The sequence below is a fragment of the Leuciscus leuciscus genome (genome assembly GCF_965113295.1).
Source record: "Leuciscus leuciscus genome assembly, chromosome: 25".
Lineage (NCBI taxonomy): Eukaryota > Metazoa > Chordata > Actinopteri > Cypriniformes > Leuciscidae > Leuciscus > Leuciscus leuciscus.
The window spans coordinates 19427778-19446694 of record NC_138724.1 but is presented as its reverse complement, the minus strand read 5'-3'; the positions used below and the strand labels follow the sequence as shown (position 1 = coordinate 19446694).

Genomic DNA, 18917 nt, shown 5'->3' with positions numbered 1-18917 from the left:
GGTAACAGGTGTCGTTGGCAGGGCTGAGTTGCTGTCCTCCATTTTCCTGCTGGCTGCTTTCCTGGCATACACCAAATCAAAAGGAGCCGATCACTCCATAGGTAAGTGTAGCCATCACATAACCTCATAATCCATGCATACATTCACGCTGCAACAAGTTCATTCTTAGGACATGACGCGCAAGTTGTGACTCGCCTCCCATTCAAAAGCTTACTGAGTTCCCCACCCAGAAGTCTTGAGTACACAGCTCCAGTTTCACAGATCGATCAAATTGGCATGTTGTTTCTGACTTGATGTACTACACAACAATTATTATATTATACTGTCAACCTCCCACTGTGATTCTTGATATTTTTTTAACAAGAATGTTAATCCCGTGACACTATTTTTGTTTTTACCTTGTCCAAGGTGTGATGACAAGTGATTATTTTCTTATTTTATTTCATTTTCATTTCTTTTGTTCATCTTAAATAAGCCGTCGCCTTTATTTTAAAAAAAATTGCATGATTGAATAGTGCATGCAAGTGTTGTATTGTATGCTAAGCCAATGTTCTTTACATATTATAGGTCATAATATGACCTATAATCCGCATCATTAATGTCTTAGTTGGCACAGTGCTAGGCCACCACTGTTTCTGCTTCTGGACTATATTTTTATTTTTATATTAACATTTATATTAAGACTGTTTTATAAATATGTATTTATGACTGACAATCAATATTAATAATCAAATTAATTATATGATATGCCAATCATTAAATTGAATGAATTGCAAATATTTGCATATATCAATATTAAAGGGACAATGTGTAGCTTTTTAGGTATTTTATTATCTAAAATCTATATTTTTATTCATAAATATGCCCTCAATGGTGTACAAATACCTATGCCAATGTTCAGACTAATCCTCGTAAACGAAGAATTTATTATCTTTATATACATGGGACGGGTAAGTCCACGGAGGCTTCCATGTAGTTCCGCCATCTTGAAAAACTATAATAGCAGAGAGGGACAAAAAGTACTAGGCCAACGCGTTTCCACAACGCGTTTCGTTCAGAGCCAGCGTCACGTGACTGAAGTCAGCAGAAGCGGAGGAGTAGAGCAGTGAGAGGCGCTTGTCACTGCCGCGGCAAGTTTAAAAGGCTGCACTGCACGGTTATTTATACACCGTTCATTCATACATACATATGAGTCACAGGATAAGGAGTCCTCGTCGTCGAAAAAGTCCAAAATAGATCGTAAAAGGAAACGTGACCGGAGATTACAAAAACAAGGGTTACTGTCAGGATAGCTAATGCAGGAGAAAGCTTTCAAAAGAGACCCTGAAGTTGCCTGCTTTCTTCTCGACAGGTAAGTCAATGTTACGGTCTTAATTACAAGCTTTTTTTTTCATTGCTTGGTTGTGTACTTTATTATATAGACAGTCGAACATTTATAGTTAAAAGTTAAACAGGCTCTTTGATGAATAGCAGCTATTGAGTAAAGTAACGTTAGAGAAGGCTCTGATGATGATGATATCTAACAATGCACATACTTAAAAAAATATAACGAGTAAAGAAGGCATTACTACTAATTACCATAGTTAATGTTTTTGACAGTCAGTAGTTCATACTGTAACATTCTTTTTTTCGTTGTTTCAAGTTTCAGTTTGTTTTAAATAACAAACATGTTCACCCGAAGAAAAACTCGAAGTGCTATTATAAGACATCCTGTCATAGCTTTTAGGTACATAACGGCTACCGTATATGCAACGCGCATTTGAAAAAGTGAGGCGCTGGAGAGCATTATTCGTTTGAATGCAAAATACAATTTCACCACTAGATGGGAGAAATTCCTACACAATGTCCCTTTAAGCTACCATATTGTTACAGACAAAAACATTGAATAGATAAAAGTAATTTAGAAATGAATATATTGGTCACTTTAAGTCTTATTTCTTATTTTTGTTCATGTCTTTGACTGTTGCATCACATCTTACAGCACGAGTGCCACATTTTTAAAGGGATACTCCACTTTTTTTGGAAATAGGCTCATTTTACAACTCCCCCAGAGTTAAACAGTTGAGTTTTACCGTTTTCGAATCCATTCAGCCGACCTCCGGGTCTGGTGGTACCACTTTTAGCATAGCTTAGCATAGATCATTGAATCGGACATGACCATTAGCATCGCTCTCAAAAAATGACCAAAGAGTTTCGATATTTTTCCTATTTAAAACTTGACTCTTCTGTAGTTACATCGTGTACTAAGACCGACGGAAAATGCAAAGTTGCGATTTTCTAGGCTGATATGGCTAGGAACTACACTCTCATTCCTGCGTAATAATCAAGAAACTTTGCTGCCGTGCTGGAGTGCAGCAGGGGTAATGATATGACGCAGCGCCTGAAAATAGTCCCCAGCTCGGTAACCAATGAGTCCAGCTGGGGACTATTTTCAGGCGCTGCGTCATATCATTACGCCTGCTGCACTCATGGTACGGCAGCAAAGTTTCTTGATTATTACGCTGGAATGAGAGTGTAGTTCCTAGCCATATCAGCCTAGAAAATCGCAACTTTGCATTTTCCGTCCGTCTTAGTACACGATGTAACTACAGAAGAGTCAAGTTTTAAATAGGAAAAATATCGAAACTCTTTGGTCATTTTTTGAGAGCGATGCTAATGGTCATGTCCGATTCAATGATCTATGCTAAGCTATGCTAAAAGTGGTACCGCCAGACCCGGAGATCGGCTGAATGGATTCGAAAACGGTAAAACTCAACTGTTTAACTCTGGGGGAGTTGTAAAATGAGCCTATTTCCAAAAAAACTGGAGTATCCCTTTAAGACACCACTACATTTAAAAACAATCACTAGATCCCCATGGTTCGTTCTGTTCCATTCTGTTGCACTCCATTCATCCGTTTTCGAACACAAGAACACAGTCATGTGAACGGCTTTTGATGTTGGGAGTGGTTTGGCAAGTCACATTGTGATAATTAATCATGCTAAATTAACACGTTAAATTGACATCTCTGTTTATGTTAAGTGTTTTTCTCTGATTCTCTTGAAAAGACGATATTTCCCAATGAAGAACAACACCAGGCTCTTTTCCTTTGCTGATCTTTCTTCCACTTTCTTTCATCTGAATGATGTTTGAAAGATGCATAAAGTTACTCAAAAGCCATTGAGTACTTTTGAGCCATGAAGTACGCGCATATGAGATGAATACTTAAGTCATATCACTTTCCTGGATCATCTCTGTGTCTTCAACTTTCTCTTTCAGTGTGGACTCCCATCATTTCAACCGTATTCCTGGTTGCCGTTGCCACGCTATGCAAGGAGCAGGGAATTACTGTTATTGGGATATGCTGTATTTACGAGGTCTTTGTTTCCCAAGGGGTAAGAATGACATTTATTCATCATCTCGTAAATAAAGGACGTGTGATGTGCATGGTTGAAGCCAATATGATCTGCTATGGGCTCTTGGGATCAAAAGCTTATTTGTTAGAAAGTTAAAAAAAAAAGACAACTATTTGACTTTTAAAGGAAGTCATAAAACATCCTTCTCTTTTTGATATTATATTAAAAGCCCTATTTTGTTGGCAGAAAGACAGAGGGAGAGTGAAACCGCTACCCAGATGGAAAGACTTAACGCGTCCTCATGGGACGCAGCCTCACACGATGACTACAGAAATATTTGTACACTTTTGTCTGTTGGTGTCACTATCTTGACAGTTTAATACCAAAAAAACCTTGAAACAAATCTAAGCTGCTAAATGCATATTGTTGTGGTGGAAGAAATTCAAAAATTAAATGTAAAGCAAATAAAACGGTTTGCTGTATCAGTGGGAGCAATTTCCTGTGCGGTTTTGTAATAGTGTAAAAAATATTGGGTCTAAGGCTCTAAATCCATCTCTCGCATCTACTTCATTGGCGTTTTGACAGTCACTAGTTAATTTGGTATGAATATGAAATACGTTTAAAAACCCAGAGGGCATTTCTGCGTTGAGTCTTTCGAAGAAGAGTGTGAAAATCAACACTGAGGCATCAGCCAAGTGATAACCAACAGCTTATACAGGTTTCTTATCTGATACGACATTCAGTACCTTCTGCCCGGAAAAACTATTCATGATATAACTATTTTGTAAGTGACAGTTGAGTAAATAACTTCAGGGCAACATCTCTCATTTCTAATAGCAGTGAAACAAAACAGCAAAGTCTCATAGTTTTGTTAACCACAAGTCTTACCAGATGTGAAAACACCCTGTTGCCTATTCTGTTTAAAACAAGCTACAGGATTTCAAAAATCAAAATGTTTTGACGCACTGACGCTGAGTTAGATGCTGTACACATTGCATGTCACACACATTAAGGATGCAGTGTCCCTTCAAAGAGTCTTTTCAAATGTTTCATTTTAATTGTATATCTATTGTTACCAGCTAGCAGCCGATTAGCATCTGTGTTTGAATATCAAGTGAAAGCCACTCAGCGACATTACATTCATTCTGTCCATTAGCGTTCGGATGTTCCCCCGGGGTCTTTGCTCTTTTGACAGCCTTCCATTCGCTTTGCATTATGCAATTACATTTTTACATAATGGACTGTGGCATAGCCGTCTTATGTGAGCTAGCAACTGAATGAATGTAAGCAGCTGTTGTTTCTGACAAGAACTTGAGGTCTGTGGCTCTTTGCCTTGGACAAATCTTTGCTCCGTTCACCCTGTACGCAGCCCTCAGTTACTCCTCTAATTCAACCCATATGCATGAGTAGCCCATTGACTTTGATGTTTTGCTGAAATACATGTAGCTTAAGTAAATACTCTAATCGGCCTAAGTTGTTAGAGGTGCAGCGTTTAAAACGTTAATGTATTAAATGTAATGTTGAGCTAATGTATCCGGAGCAAAGCCAATGTGGCGTGTGAAAGTTTCGTTGCAGCGGCCTCTAACGTAGCATTTATCGCTGTGAAATAGCTTTTTTTGGGGTGGGAGGGTGGGACTGTGGTCTTGTGTTTAACCTTCTAGCAGACAGATTAAGCTGTTGTGGTCAAATGGGAGGTGTGGATTTGAATACAGCATGTATTGTGTCTCTTCTTGTCATCGTTTACTGTCTTCTTTACAATTTTGTCAACAAAAATGGAAAAAGCCCTAAGCAATATATAAGAATTATAGAAAGTTATATAATTATTACTAGTTAAATAATTGAAAATATAAAATTATGTAATTAAATACTTGTATGTTTAATGTATGTTCATTATTTTAGATTGAATTAATTACAAACTATATTTTATGTATTTAATTTATTCTTTTAATAGAAATTAATACTTTTACTAAAACATTATCAAAATTGACAGGACCCTTTATAATGTAACTAAATATTACTATTTCAAATAAATCATGTTCTTTTAAACTTTTTATTCATCAAAGAATCCTAAAAAAAAAGAGAAAATCCACAGAAATATTAAGTAGCAAAACTGTTTCATAAGAAATGTTTCATGTTGACCAAGAAAAGCTATTTTAAGTTGCAATAATTTACTGTATTTTACAGTATTAATTTACAAATAAGTGCCTTGAGTATGAGACGAGATGAAAAATCTTACCGACCCCAAACTTTTGAATGGTTGTGTATATATGTTAATTAAAATGTAAAATTTTTAAATGTATTTGATGGTTAAAATAAATAAATATATGCATAGCATATATTAATTAAATATGTATTTCTATATAATTTGTTCTAAATATATTTATTTATATATTTTTTTCTTAATCATATCAATCATTTTCTCCTTTTTTTTATTTTTTAAATACAGTTTACTCTGCCCATGCTGATTGACACCCTACTTCAGGTGGTGAGAGGAAAAGATGGTTTTCCCTACGCTGTCCTCCAGACCCTTCTGAAGCTCATTGTCCTGATCATCAGCACACTTTTGCTGGTCATCGTCAGGGTGCAGGTCATTCAGTCCCAGTTGCCAGTGTTCACCAGGTGAGACCAGTGAAACCTCAGTTATGTACAATTACTTTACATTGAAAGTGAGGCTGAATTTTCAGCATCATTTCTCCAGTCTTCAGTGTCAAATGATCCTTCAGAAATCATTCTAATATGCTGATTGGCTGTTCAAGAGACATTTATTATTATTATCAATATTGAAAACAGTTCAGCTGCTTAATATTTTTGTGAAAACCGTGAGACATTTTTCAGTCTTTGATGAATAGAAAGTTCAAAAGAAAACATTTATTGCTTAATTATAATTATTATAATTAAAATTATAATAAATATAGCTGCAAGCAGCAATTATTGGGGACAAGCACAAACAAGATAAGTCATACCAGCATGGCTGGGAGCATCAGACCAACTGCAACAACGAGCATTTAAATACATTTTAAGATGATTTTAGGCACTAAATGCTGTCACTAGTAATGATTTAATGATTCATCACTTTCGACCAATAGGTGGTGCTGTGACCAAATTGATGTGGTGGGGTCAGAGTGGGGTGACTATGACACATGCTAAGTTTGGTGTCAATTAGCCAAAGCATTAAGGCTCAGAGTCATTTTGGCATCATGCCTCAACTTTGTTGCTGCGGTATACGAAAACGGATTTGTCTATCGAAACAAAATCTATAACTTTTTGTTGGCACAGTCTGAAGATGATCTGACGGTCTAGGAGGAGTTAGAAAAAGTAGGTTTTTAAAGAAAATAAAAATGGTGGACAGGAAGTTTGGCTGACTATGGCAAAATTGGTATCTATGTTCTCTGCATGACCCAAGGAATCTATTAAGACCTTCCTTAAGAAGGAATCTTCGGTGTTTGGCCCCTATTAAACATGCAGCGCATATATTTATTTGATTAAATCACAGCCTTTGATTTGATAATCGCACTAAGCCATATTGCAATTTCGGTTTTATTTCAATTAATAATGCAGCCCTACAATGCTCAGCAGTATTGTATCCAGCGTGGACAACTGGTTTGTCACTGGAAACTTGTCATATCAAGCATGGAGTAATGCACAATCCCAAGTGGCTTATTGCCTGAATAAAAAGATTTATTACTGAACATTTGGTTTTAAAAAGGAAATGGTTATGGTTTCATTGGCCAAGCAAAAATAGCATCAGCATCAAATAGCAAGGGAACGATGTGACTAATGAATGTAAACATGGTATCATATTATGGGAAAATCATTCTTAATAGTGTATATATAAAGCTTTTGAAATGATGAGGGAAGTTATGATGCTTTTATAACCATCAACAGCCTGGCCCTGAACTGAACATGATCTATATATCATCTGATCTGGAACCACCCCTATAGGAGTCCTTAGATAGTGATCACTCTGCCCACCCTTAAACAAAAGAAGCATCTCGCTGAATCCAAGAGCTCTGTGTAAAATGCCTACTCCCGTCCTCTGATCATCATCCCCGGGGAAGTTGATTGGGATCTTAGTTTAAAATCCTTTTGGATTTGTCACGGAAGCTATCGCTAATCTCAAGACATAATCCATCGACTGTCTCCGACCGTCTGAATTAGTGTTATCGCACAGCTCTCTAGAGACATAATACACTGGATTAACATACTTTCGAAGTTTATTTTGTCCCTGTGTTGTATTTGGAAATATTGTGATTATATTGGAATGCCCCTGCCAAAACAAAAGCATTCTTCTTCCAAGAGATTGGATTTATGACAGGGTTGTGCAAAGGATTTTATTTGGTTTTTAATACTTGAAGTTGGCTCTCCCAACCCTTCAAGCCTCTCCCAAAACACACCCTTCTATGAAAGCCAAGTGATAAACTTCGGTTTGTCCATTTCAAACAGTGGAAACAGTTTGCCTTTGGAAAATACTAGCTTCAAGCTTAAAAGGAGGAACAATAACGTAGCAAGTGTTTTTTAGTGAATACTGAAAGCCCATGTCAATGTTCTGCACCTCTTATTTTTCTGTGTGTTTTTTTACTGTAGCTTGACTGGTAGCGCATGGCACCATCAACGGCAAGGTCATTGGTTCAAATCCCATCGACATTGTATACTGATATGTGTATGTTAAATGTGCTTCCAAATAAATAAAAACTGTTTTTAATTCAATCAGGATGCTTTCATTTCCTGTTATAGGGTGTTCATAGTCATTATTAACCAGAGAGTGTTGCTGTTTAATGCGGTAAAGGCCACCATCTTTGAATGCTTGTGATTCAAAGAACATCAACACTTTATTTAATCTGTTTTGTGAGTCTTGAGCCAGAGTTAATGGCCTGTTGCCACAGATCAGTGTTGCCAGCTTGGCAGCATCGTTGTTCTGGTAACTTTTTTTTTAGCCGCCTGATGCCTATCATTCAGTCTGGCTGTTTTTCAGTGTGGCTTGAACCCTTTTAAATCTCTCTGTGGTTTTACATGCATATGGAACAATGCATTGTAGAATAATCACCATGGGCTGAATTCAACAAAAAAATCTCTAAATGAATGCACTCAAGAAAAAAGGTTTTATTTGCTTGGAAATGTTTATCTTGCAGTATCATGATCTGACGATCTATTCTAAGGGAAGTATGTTGCAGAATTTAATAATGGGATTTCTTTCAATTCCAAAATTGCGATTTCTATTTTCAAGACTTTCAAAACTTTTTTTTTAATCTTTAAAACAAGGCTGTTTAGCTATCATGTTTGTTTTAAAAATTTGAATTCCTGAATTCAGAAATTGAACTGGACTATAAAAAGCATTTTCATTTCAATACTGCTGTCTATTTAAAAAATATTTTATCAATTGGAATTTTTTTAATCGGTTTGAGTGAATGATTCAGTGACTCACTCATAAAGACTTCACTTGCTTCATTACTGGATGAATCAGCATTTTGAAATGAATAAGTAATTCAATGACAAATACATTTGGGCAGCGTCTGAAAACTGTAGGCACCATTTGTGCACGAAGGTACCTCACGAAACTGATTTCGGACAGACTTCTATGGCAGCGTATTGGTTTATTGATATACAGCCAAATAGAGCGAGCTTTGGTTATTACTAAGAAAATATTTAATACTACTACAATAGTAATTTCTCGCTAGAAATTACATCAGAAGTGGAAAACATTGGTCAAAAGCATACATTTATACACAAACTGACCACGAACAACAACTTTCAGACGCCATCTTAATTTTTTAGCTCAACTGCCACAGAATGGAAAGCACAGGATTGTGGGATATCTAAGGCAGCAAAGGATCTATGCTACCTTCAAAAATCGATCAGATCAAGGTATCAGGAAGTGGGAGACAGGAAGTGAAGCTGACATTGGATTCGGATGTGCATTGATGCCTTCCTACCTTGGAATGCGTCCTCCGAAGTCAGCATTTTTAAGCTTTTGGACGCAGCCTAGGTGTGTTTCGTCTTTATGCGGCGCTGCGCAGACGATTGGTGTATGAAGCCTCGTATGCTTTCAAATCTCTCTCGCGATACTTCGATGTCATACACCGATTGGTCTGCGCAAGTCGAACGCCTATTTGGGCTGCACGATATTGAAGAAAAATGCGATATGCGATAACTCATTAAATAATGCGATATGCGATACGATAATGATTAAAGTGTATAAAATTAACTTAAATTATATTTTAAATGATATAACTTACATATACGTGTTTCACGTTCTTTTTGTGACAAGAAAACATCCCTTCAACTTCTGAAAGCTTTACTGTAGCATAAGAAGTAAATGTTATTTTAACATCATTGTAAGCCATGGGGTTTAGGGTTTCAGGTTATCCTACATTAGGTTTAGTTAACAACAGAAACTGAATAATCAAATGTAAAAATAAAACGCTGCTTAGTTTTCACTGTATGAATTAAATACTGATTCTTATTAAAGCTACAAAAGTTATTCAGCCAAGAGCAGTGAGTGATTTTCTCTGTCTTTTGATCATGACCCCAGTTATTGCAAGCCGTTGCGATTTGCATATTGCGATAAATGCATTTGCGATATTTCGATAATTTTGATATATTTGTGCAGCCCTAACGCCTATTGTCTAAGTCACTTGCTGCCAGACTCGCCACCTACTGGTGTAACGTGTAATTGATACAATCTTTATTTGTTCAGCATCAAAGTAGCATCAAACTACTTTCAAAAGGTGATTTACTGTAATTTGATCGCTAGCATAGAGAACAGTGTTTATAAACTTTTCCCAATACTTCTGTAAAATCCCAGTACTTCTGTAATAATTGAATTATTGTAACACAGAAATAATGACTCAAATAAGACTGTTTGTGAAACTGTTTAATACCTATACATGACAGCTACTCTCGCTGGGTCAGAGGCAGCGCAAACACAAATTTGAATATTCCAGGGTGATCGTACTTGTTAAACGTCTCATAGACATAGATGAATTTAGTTGTCATTTAGAGATGAGATGATCTTTTAACGATTAATCGTGCAGCTCTACTGAATAGTGTAGAATTTAAAATGGTAAGATCTATTCAGGCGTTCAGATCTTCAGACAATGTGGCACAGTTGTGATCTATTGAACTTAGACCCATGAAATTGTATTTATGATATTGGTTAATGGTTCACATGCACAGTACTAGCACAAGCTCTTGAACTTGCACAGTAATAAACAATTATTAGAGTATTTCACCAGCCATTCTGGATATCTGAAAGGAAAGTAAAAAATATTGAAAAAATATGCTGTAAAATGTTATAAATATTGTATTAATATTGCCTTACACTTTTTAGCATTAGTATGAAACATAAAGGTTGTTGCACTAATCTCCAGTAAACATATGAAAATAAGTTAAGCCAGTAGAAAATGTTTTAGCTAACTGATTTGGTGAAACACAAAACCAGCCTTTTCTTATCTGTATTCCTCTTATCAATGCAACCTTTTCCGAATGAATAGTGTCTCTTGGTGCAGTATGTCTTAATGGAGAGGAGAAACTCATTAATTCTTTCCCATCCATCATCAGGTTTGATAATCCAGCTGCTGTCAGCTCCACCCCGACCAGGCAGCTGACCTTCAACTACCTCCTGCCAGTAAACGCCTGGCTGCTGCTCAACCCCTCTGAGCTGTGTTGTGACTGGACGATGGGCACTATTCCTCTTGTGGAGTCCCTACTGGACCCCCGCAACCTTGCCACATTGGTTTTCTATGGTCTGCTGAGCTTCCTGGCTTTTCACAGCCTTTGGTACGGCCACAGTTCTGCCAAGATCGTCATGATGGTACGTTTGTGGGTGGGGCTTATGGAAAATTTGATTGTGTGGTTTGAAAGAACAAGACAATCTATTTTTAACTTTTTGTTAAGTGAAGATGCATGTCTGTAACCACAAACTGAATGAGAAGATGCTGATTCTTTCGAGGTTTTTTTAACGGTTGTCTATATAAACGCTTAAGAAAAACACACAGGAAATTCTTTATTTAAAAACATTTTGAAATAATACTGGCCTTATTTGCAGTCTGTCAGAAGCAATTTAGGGGTGTTTTCATCCATACTGGATGACCCATGCACATGAACTGGTTTCCCAGAATCCAAGTAAACCTAATACTGAATTAAATATGCATCATAGTATCATGTAAGTTAAAACAATCATTATTCAAAGAATCAAAATCAAAGAACTAGTGATGTGAGACGTATCTGCTTCAATGGCATCACACTAATGACAGGATTCGAACATGATGATGGTGATTACAAATTATTGGAAATTTGCTGGGTATCCCTTAAAATCCTTTCATGCAAGTCGCTCCACTCAAAGGCCATCTGGCCAACGTTACACAGCTGTTTTCCATGTTGGCAATTGGCAGAACAGCTTCTATACACTTGAATCTCCAAAACTGGTCACAGATTAACCACGTTTTTACTCTCATTTGGTGCTTGGCGAGTAAATAAATTTTAGATCCTTTTTGTTAGGATTACGTTTCAATCACATCAAATCAGTAATATAATCTGACAACATAATTTTTGCTGTTTAAGCTCAAATCACTCTAAAGAGATGTATTTTTTCAGGCTGGTTCAGCTTATGCGCAATTTGGTTGAAACTAAAAGTAGCTCATGCCTCAATCGAAAAGGCGATTGACTGTTTTAACTAGATAGAAGTTAAAGAAGGCACTTGATGTCTAGAAATGCATGTGCGTCACAACCTTTCATTATAAACAGATGGTAATTATAACCCAAAATGGTACATTTATGGGGCAGGGTATTAATCATTGAGTTTAAGTCTAAAAGCTGCACTTAAAAATTGTTCACACTGTTTCACATCCATAGTGCAGTATGTTCTGGACCATTTTTTTTACCACTCCTGGAAACTGTCTCAACTCTCAGTGAATGATTAATGTCATCTGTCTGAACACACAGATTTCCCCCTCCCTGAACTTAACTAGTTCATGTTTTTAAATGTTTATTCTCACACAACATTTTCTTCTTCTCAATTTACATCCTGAAAGAGCCGTGTTTTTTCCATTCGCCATAAAAGATGTTATCGTCTTGTAGTCTGGCACTGCAGCTCTGATGTCTACATATGTTCAATCACTGACTGATTCCACGCTCACAAGAGTTCACAATGTCACAGTTGAAATTCCCTTGTCTTGTGTGTTCAGCTCTCCACTCGTTTGTTGTGTAACAGTGGCAAGAATCTTTCATCCGTGTCTCTGCGCGCTGTCAACAGAGTTTGAACTTCCTCGCTCTGTTGGCAGAGGCCGCCCTTTGAGACCGGGGTGTGGGTGTGGGGGTGGGGGGGGCACAAATCATTAGCGGACAATGCGCAAAGACGCTGTGGTTAGGAGACACAGAACAGGTTGCATGAGGATATTGGTCCGAATCTGTTTTATTTGGCCATGGTTAGTTATTTTAATGATTCCCTGTGCGCAGACCCTCGACACTCACTCTGAGCAAACAGGAAACACTTTTGTTGTGAAAGTTTGGATAATTTGACTGTGAAGGTTTTTTTTTTTACTTTTGCATGTTCCAAAGCAACCAAACAGCACACAGCGCCGCAGCTTATGAAAACCACAGACAAAGCTTTTGTTTGTGCAGAAACTTCTTTCATCATGATTGATTTTGGCCTCTGAAGCATCAAGCAAATTGGATAAATATGATGTTCCCTGTATTGCTGCTTTCTGCTCTGTTAAATCCACCCCTACGTAAGGAACGCCTGACGGTTTGGTTCTTGACGTACTCTGAAGCTGCTGCCAAAACCAATTTCTGCAATTCACTTTCAAGACCGCACAATGCAAGATAAACTCCCCTGTTTTTTGGGATGGTGCGATTTAAAAAAGACTTCTCTATATGACACCCAGTGGTTTACTTCACGATAAAACTAATACATTTGAGCATGCTTTGAAAAGCGACTCTTCTGCTGATAAAAAGGGGGAGATTAGCCGTAGCTAGACAAAACACAATTAGTTTGTTCTTCAAAACAGGGTGTCCAAGGGCTGTGCCCCTGCAGCGGTTCAGTGCTTCAAAAAATCCTGATCCATCACCTTGTCATAAGGTGCTTTTCGTAAATAAAACCTATAATCCCAATCTTACATCTTGTGGCCTGGCATGCATTGTGCAAGACAGGCGTGTTTGCTTGTGGTTTTTATGAGAAGGACCATGTTTGAGGAGCACTGTAATTACATGTTCTCATTTTTGTTTAATCAATCATATCTGTTTGAACATTATCACCATTCAGAGAAATTGGACCATCGTGATTACATAGCTCGGTAGATTTCTTGCACTTGTTCTACAGGTCAATCATGTATAATTGGGTTTAGTTCCAGATTAATCAAATTTATGGTCTTGGTTTCAGACAAAGCTTTATGAAACCAGAGTGATTAGCATTCAGACCTGCACAAGCTTGTCTGAACCAAACAATGAGAACATTTAAATCCAAGATTTTTTTGCTTATGGAATTTCTTGGTTTACTGGGCCATTTTTGTGCCCACTCAGGGTTGCCACTTAGACAAATCCCTGACTGGATGCCAGAGCAACTGGCAATTCTACTTCCTTTCATTAGATTTCAAAGAGAGAGGACAAAACAGGCCATTTCATTGTTGAATGGTCAATGAACACTTTCTTGAATGGGGATATGGACTGTGCTTAAAGGCTTGATAGTCTTGTTTTTTCACCCCACTCAAATTTTTGTTTTTAATTCTATGAAATGAGCTGTGCTTGTAGATAGTCTATTCACTGTTGTGAAAGTGTGGAAAATGGCACAGGACTATTTTCCTTTTTAATTAACTTATTAATTCACTTCCTTTGAAAGCAAGAAATGTGTATGCAATTGATCTATTCCTTTAATACAAATATTTTTATACTTTTTGTCTCCTTTAGGCATTGTCTCTGATCGTCCTTCCTTTCATCCCTGCATCCAACCTGTTTTTCCCTGTGGGCTTTGTTGTTGCCGAAAGGGTCCTGTATGTGCCCAGCATGGGATTTTGTGTTTTGGTGGCCCATGGATTCAAACTCCTGTCCCAAAGAGGGTAAAGGTCCTCTGAACAAATCCTTATACTTTATTCCTTTTAAGTGACTTGTTCAAAGACGAATTCTCTCGCTTTTGTGATGTTATCCAGGGGCCTAAAGAAAATGTCTTGGTTGCTCGTGGGAGTTCTTCTAACAACACATGCCATGAAGACTTTCAACAGAAACTGGGACTGGGAGTCCGAATACACGCTTTTTACATCTGCACTGAAAGTATGAACACATCCAAGGACACATTATTCATTTATAGATGCACATCTGGCCACAGGCGCATACATATTATATGCTTGTATTTTGAGATCATTACTTTGATATAAGGCAGTGAGCTGGATTTATTCAAAGGACGATTCCAGACGTTAACAAGAGTACAATGAAATAATGTTTCATTTTCATTTTAAAAATTGTTTTCCTCCAGGTGAACAGGAACAATGCCAAACTCTGGAACAATGTCGGACATGCTTTGGAGAATCAGAACAGTTATGAGAGAGCGTTGAGATACTTTCTTCAGGCCACAAGAGTGCAGCCAGGTAATAGACTCAACCAGGTAATCATTTCAAGGTTACCTAAGCATCTTTAAAATAAACATGATCATTTCACTCACGTAATTCTGCGTGAAACAGGATATTCAATATGAATTTTTTTTTCTTTCATTAATTACTCACCCTCATGTCATTCCAAACCTGAAAGACTTTCGTTCATCTTCGGAACACAAATGAAGATCTTTTTGGATGAAATCTGAGAGCTTTCTGTCTCTCTCCATAGACAGCTACGCAACTGAAACTTTGACTCTTCAAAAAGTTCACAAAGAGATCGTAAAATTAATCTATATGAATTGAGCGGTTTAGTCACAAATTTTCTGAAGAGACTCGATCGCTTTACATGATGAACATATTTAATTTAGACTTTTATTCACATATAAACATTAATCAACTCACACATCAGTTATCAGTTAAGTGGAAGCTCAAGCATGTTTGCTTGACCTCCAAGAACCAATGAGGTTCATTCTCGTATCACGCAGCACGTTTGAGCTTCCTCAAGAACCAATGAGGTTCATTCTCCTTTTATGCAGCCCATTTGAGCTTCCTCAAGAACCAATGAGGTTCATTCTTGTGTGTTAAGCAGCACGTTTGAGCTTCCGCAAGAGGTTTGTTCTTACGTGTCAAGCAGGTTTGGTTGAGCTTCTGTTCATGTTCGTAGATCAATGTTCATATGTGGAATAAAAGACTAAATTAAATCTGTTCATCATATAAAGCAATCGAGTCTCTTCAGAACATTTTTGACTAAACCACTCAATTCATATGGATTAGTTTTACGATCTCTTTATGAACTTTTTGAAGCGTCAAAGTTTCAGTTGTTGTCATTGGATGGACAGAAAACTCAGATTTCATCAAAAAGATCTTCATTTGTGTTTTGAAGATGAATGCAAGTTTTATGGGTTTGGAACGACATGAGGGTGAGTAATTAATGACATCAGCAGAAAAGTAAGTCGTTTTAGAGGAAGAGCAGGTTGTTGCATTTTAATTTAAGATCATGAAAAAAACGTTTAGCCTTTTATGTTCAAACCGGAGTCAGACAAAGATGGAGAGACTCAAGAAGAAGTTACAACATGTAGACAACATTTCTGAATGGTTAGTTGATGAATTTATGTAGCTTATGTATAGTTATCTTCTAGTCATTGATTAGCATATTCTGTCTTGATAATCTATAAATCGCATTCCGGGGGCGGGGTTTATGTCAATTTTAGGGTTAGTGATGTCACTAACCCGGGAGGAATGTTGTGTAGTCCCTACCAGCCATTTGTTGTAGTCCTTAAAAAGCAATTTCTTTAAAAGAAAATATCTCCCTTTGCTTTGAACTTTGAGCGTTGTAACTTTGCAGATGTTGTTTATGCTCAAACAGCAACATTACACACTAAATAAAGTTAGAAAAGTGAAATCATAATCAACCACCCCTTTAAGGAGTCATTTTAGACAAAAGTGCTAATGATAAGTGACAGTTTGTCTTTGGGAAGGATTTTGCACCAATTTTTTTTCCACAGACACAAAATACTAAGAAGACTTCAATTCATAATATTTCCAACAGTTCTTTCAAAAAATTTGGCAGAGGAAGTTAACATTGAGCCTATTTTAAACAAAACTCCATCGGATATGTTGTTTTAGGGAGGTGTGGGAAATTCTGCCTTATTATTATAAGTTTGGAGATGTTTTGGTAAGGACAATTTCAAATTGTGTATAAGCTAACAAGAAGTAGTTTATGTAGTATTTCATGGGACTGTATGAAAACATTGGCCTATAAAACTACTTTCGCACTTTAGTGTCTTGAGAATATGTGGATTTAAGGATTTGATGTGAGAAGATGTGGATTTAGGTTTTGTGTCTGCTCTGCTGTGTCGTTATCAGGCTACCTGTGAGAAAGACGACTGTGGCTGCCAAAGTCATTAAACTATTGACTTTAATTGTTTAAGTTATGTTGGTTTATTGAGCTAACATGCCTTCAGAGATCCACCACCCAAGATGTGTTTTTCCAAGATTAACTCTGTAAGCACATTAATGGATAAGGAAATCCTGGGCAGGCTATCTATACGCGTCAGTTTGCTTTTCATAACAAAAATTCTGTACCACTTCGGTGTGATCAGATGTTTCTCTAAAAATTCTCTAAAACATTATCAGTTTTACACATCGAAACCTACCAACGCTAATGGTTAGCTCTCTGTTGTTCGAGGTTACGCGGGCAACATGGCTATAAAAGCTTGTAAAGGGAGAGCTTTCACAGGAGGTGCTTTTCCTCCTCCCAGTCTTTCCTGCCGATTTCTTGTCCCAAATGTGTATTAAACTGGTCAGCTGCCTGTAACTGTTATAATTTGTTGCACTCTAGCCATATAATTCACATTCCACTATGTACTCTTTCTTTGACGTTTAGTCTGTGCTATTTTCTTGATTTATGACTGAAACTAAACATTGTGTCCTCTTCTAAGATGATATTGGGGCCCACATGAACGTTGGGAGAACCTACAAGAACCTAAACAGGTCCAGAGAGGCAGAGGAGGCATATCTAATCGCAAAATCCCTTATGCCACAGGTATGAAATTCCCATATGAGGAAAGAAAGGAGAGATTTTGTTATATTTAGATTGTCAACAAACTTTTGATATGAACGATAAAATACTTTTACTTTTCAATATTTTTTAGCAATTCTGCTCAGTGGCACAGAAATTACCTATAAATTTGTATAAAATGTTGATTTAAAAAAGCATGACTATGTTATTTGTCGACTGCCTAGCTAGATATATCGCCCATCCATAATAATCTTCTAATTAGTCTTGTGTGTTTATTAGTAGTTTTCATTGCAGTTCAGAAATGACTTACAGTCTTGTGATCTCGTTCCACCTTTCTCTCTTTTCTACAAATAGAAGGCAAAAAATAAAAAACCCTGAATAACTAATAGTTTGTGGCTTTTAGTCCATGTGTATTTGCATTCATCTATATGCCCATGTACTCCTAAATTTTATCAATGTTGAAAGTCTATGTGCCATCACATTGGATGATAACTGTTAATTGTGACCGGCTCTGTGACTATCACTCAATTTGCCCAGGTTCGAGTGATACAATGTCTTTTACTCTATAGGACCTATTCAGTCAACTAAATGCAAACTAAATAACAGGCTAGTAGGTAAAAAGTAGGCTCTAGCTAGAACATGACAGGTGTACAAATGGATTTTTAAACGGCAATCACGTTTTAGTATTCTTAAAAATAATAATACAGACAAATAAAATGCGGGACATTGCTTACGTCTTGCAGGACATGGGACAAAGCTCCCTATTTTGGGATTGTCCCGGTGGTTACCCTATTCCTGAATAAAGTTATGGATCTTACTGGGGAAAAAAACAACCTTACTGACCTCAAACCTTTGAACACTACGCATTCAAAATGTACTGTGTTTTTGTACTAGGAAAATGGACTGAACATATTTATGACTCATCCTGACCTGCACATATTTTTGTCCAATCAGATGCTCTCTGGAAAGAGAATGCCCCTCAATATCATTTGCAGCAGATTAGCAAATAGCAAATTATGGTTCATAGCTGTGATGTACCTAAAGCATATTGGCTATTTAAAAATGCTCCATCCATATGTATTGACCAATTTTCTTGAAACCAATCGTATGGCCTTTAACTTCACATGGGTCTATATTTCATGTGGGAATGTAGAAGGAACATACTGAATATATTAGTGTTATATTTTGAGTCAAATGTATGTATATGCAAATGCTTACAACCTTGGCTGATCTTTCCAAAACACATTGGCAGATCATTCCAGGGAAGAAGTATGCAACCCGTGTGGCCCCCAACCATCTGAACGTCTACATTAACCTGGCTAACCTAATTCGGGCGAATGACTCTCGCCTGGAGGAAGCCGACCAACTCTATAGACAGGCCATCAGCATGAGACCGGACTTCAAGCAAGCCTACATCAGTCGGCAAGTCTCCGTTCATGCTGACAGGGTCAAAAATGTGTTTGTAAACTTGCTAACTTACTG

The 18917-nt window shown here is 37.2% G+C and overlaps 1 protein-coding gene across 1 annotated transcript in view; it reads left to right on the top strand.

Moving 5' to 3' along the window:
• tmtc3 (transmembrane O-mannosyltransferase targeting cadherins 3) overlaps window positions 1-18917 on the top strand; it is a 34272-nt gene that overhangs the window by 8293 nt on the left and 7062 nt on the right. Inside the window, exons 4-12 of the mRNA XM_082159423.1 lie at window positions 2-101; window positions 3259-3374; window positions 5782-5954; window positions 10893-11145; window positions 14235-14383; window positions 14474-14594; window positions 14797-14908; window positions 17356-17459; window positions 18688-18857. Of these exons, the coding sequence (XP_082015549.1) occupies window positions 2-101; window positions 3259-3374; window positions 5782-5954; window positions 10893-11145; window positions 14235-14383; window positions 14474-14594; window positions 14797-14908; window positions 17356-17459; window positions 18688-18857 (1298 nt within the window). The remainder of the gene's footprint in view (window position 1; window positions 102-3258; window positions 3375-5781; window positions 5955-10892; window positions 11146-14234; window positions 14384-14473; window positions 14595-14796; window positions 14909-17355; window positions 17460-18687; window positions 18858-18917) is intronic.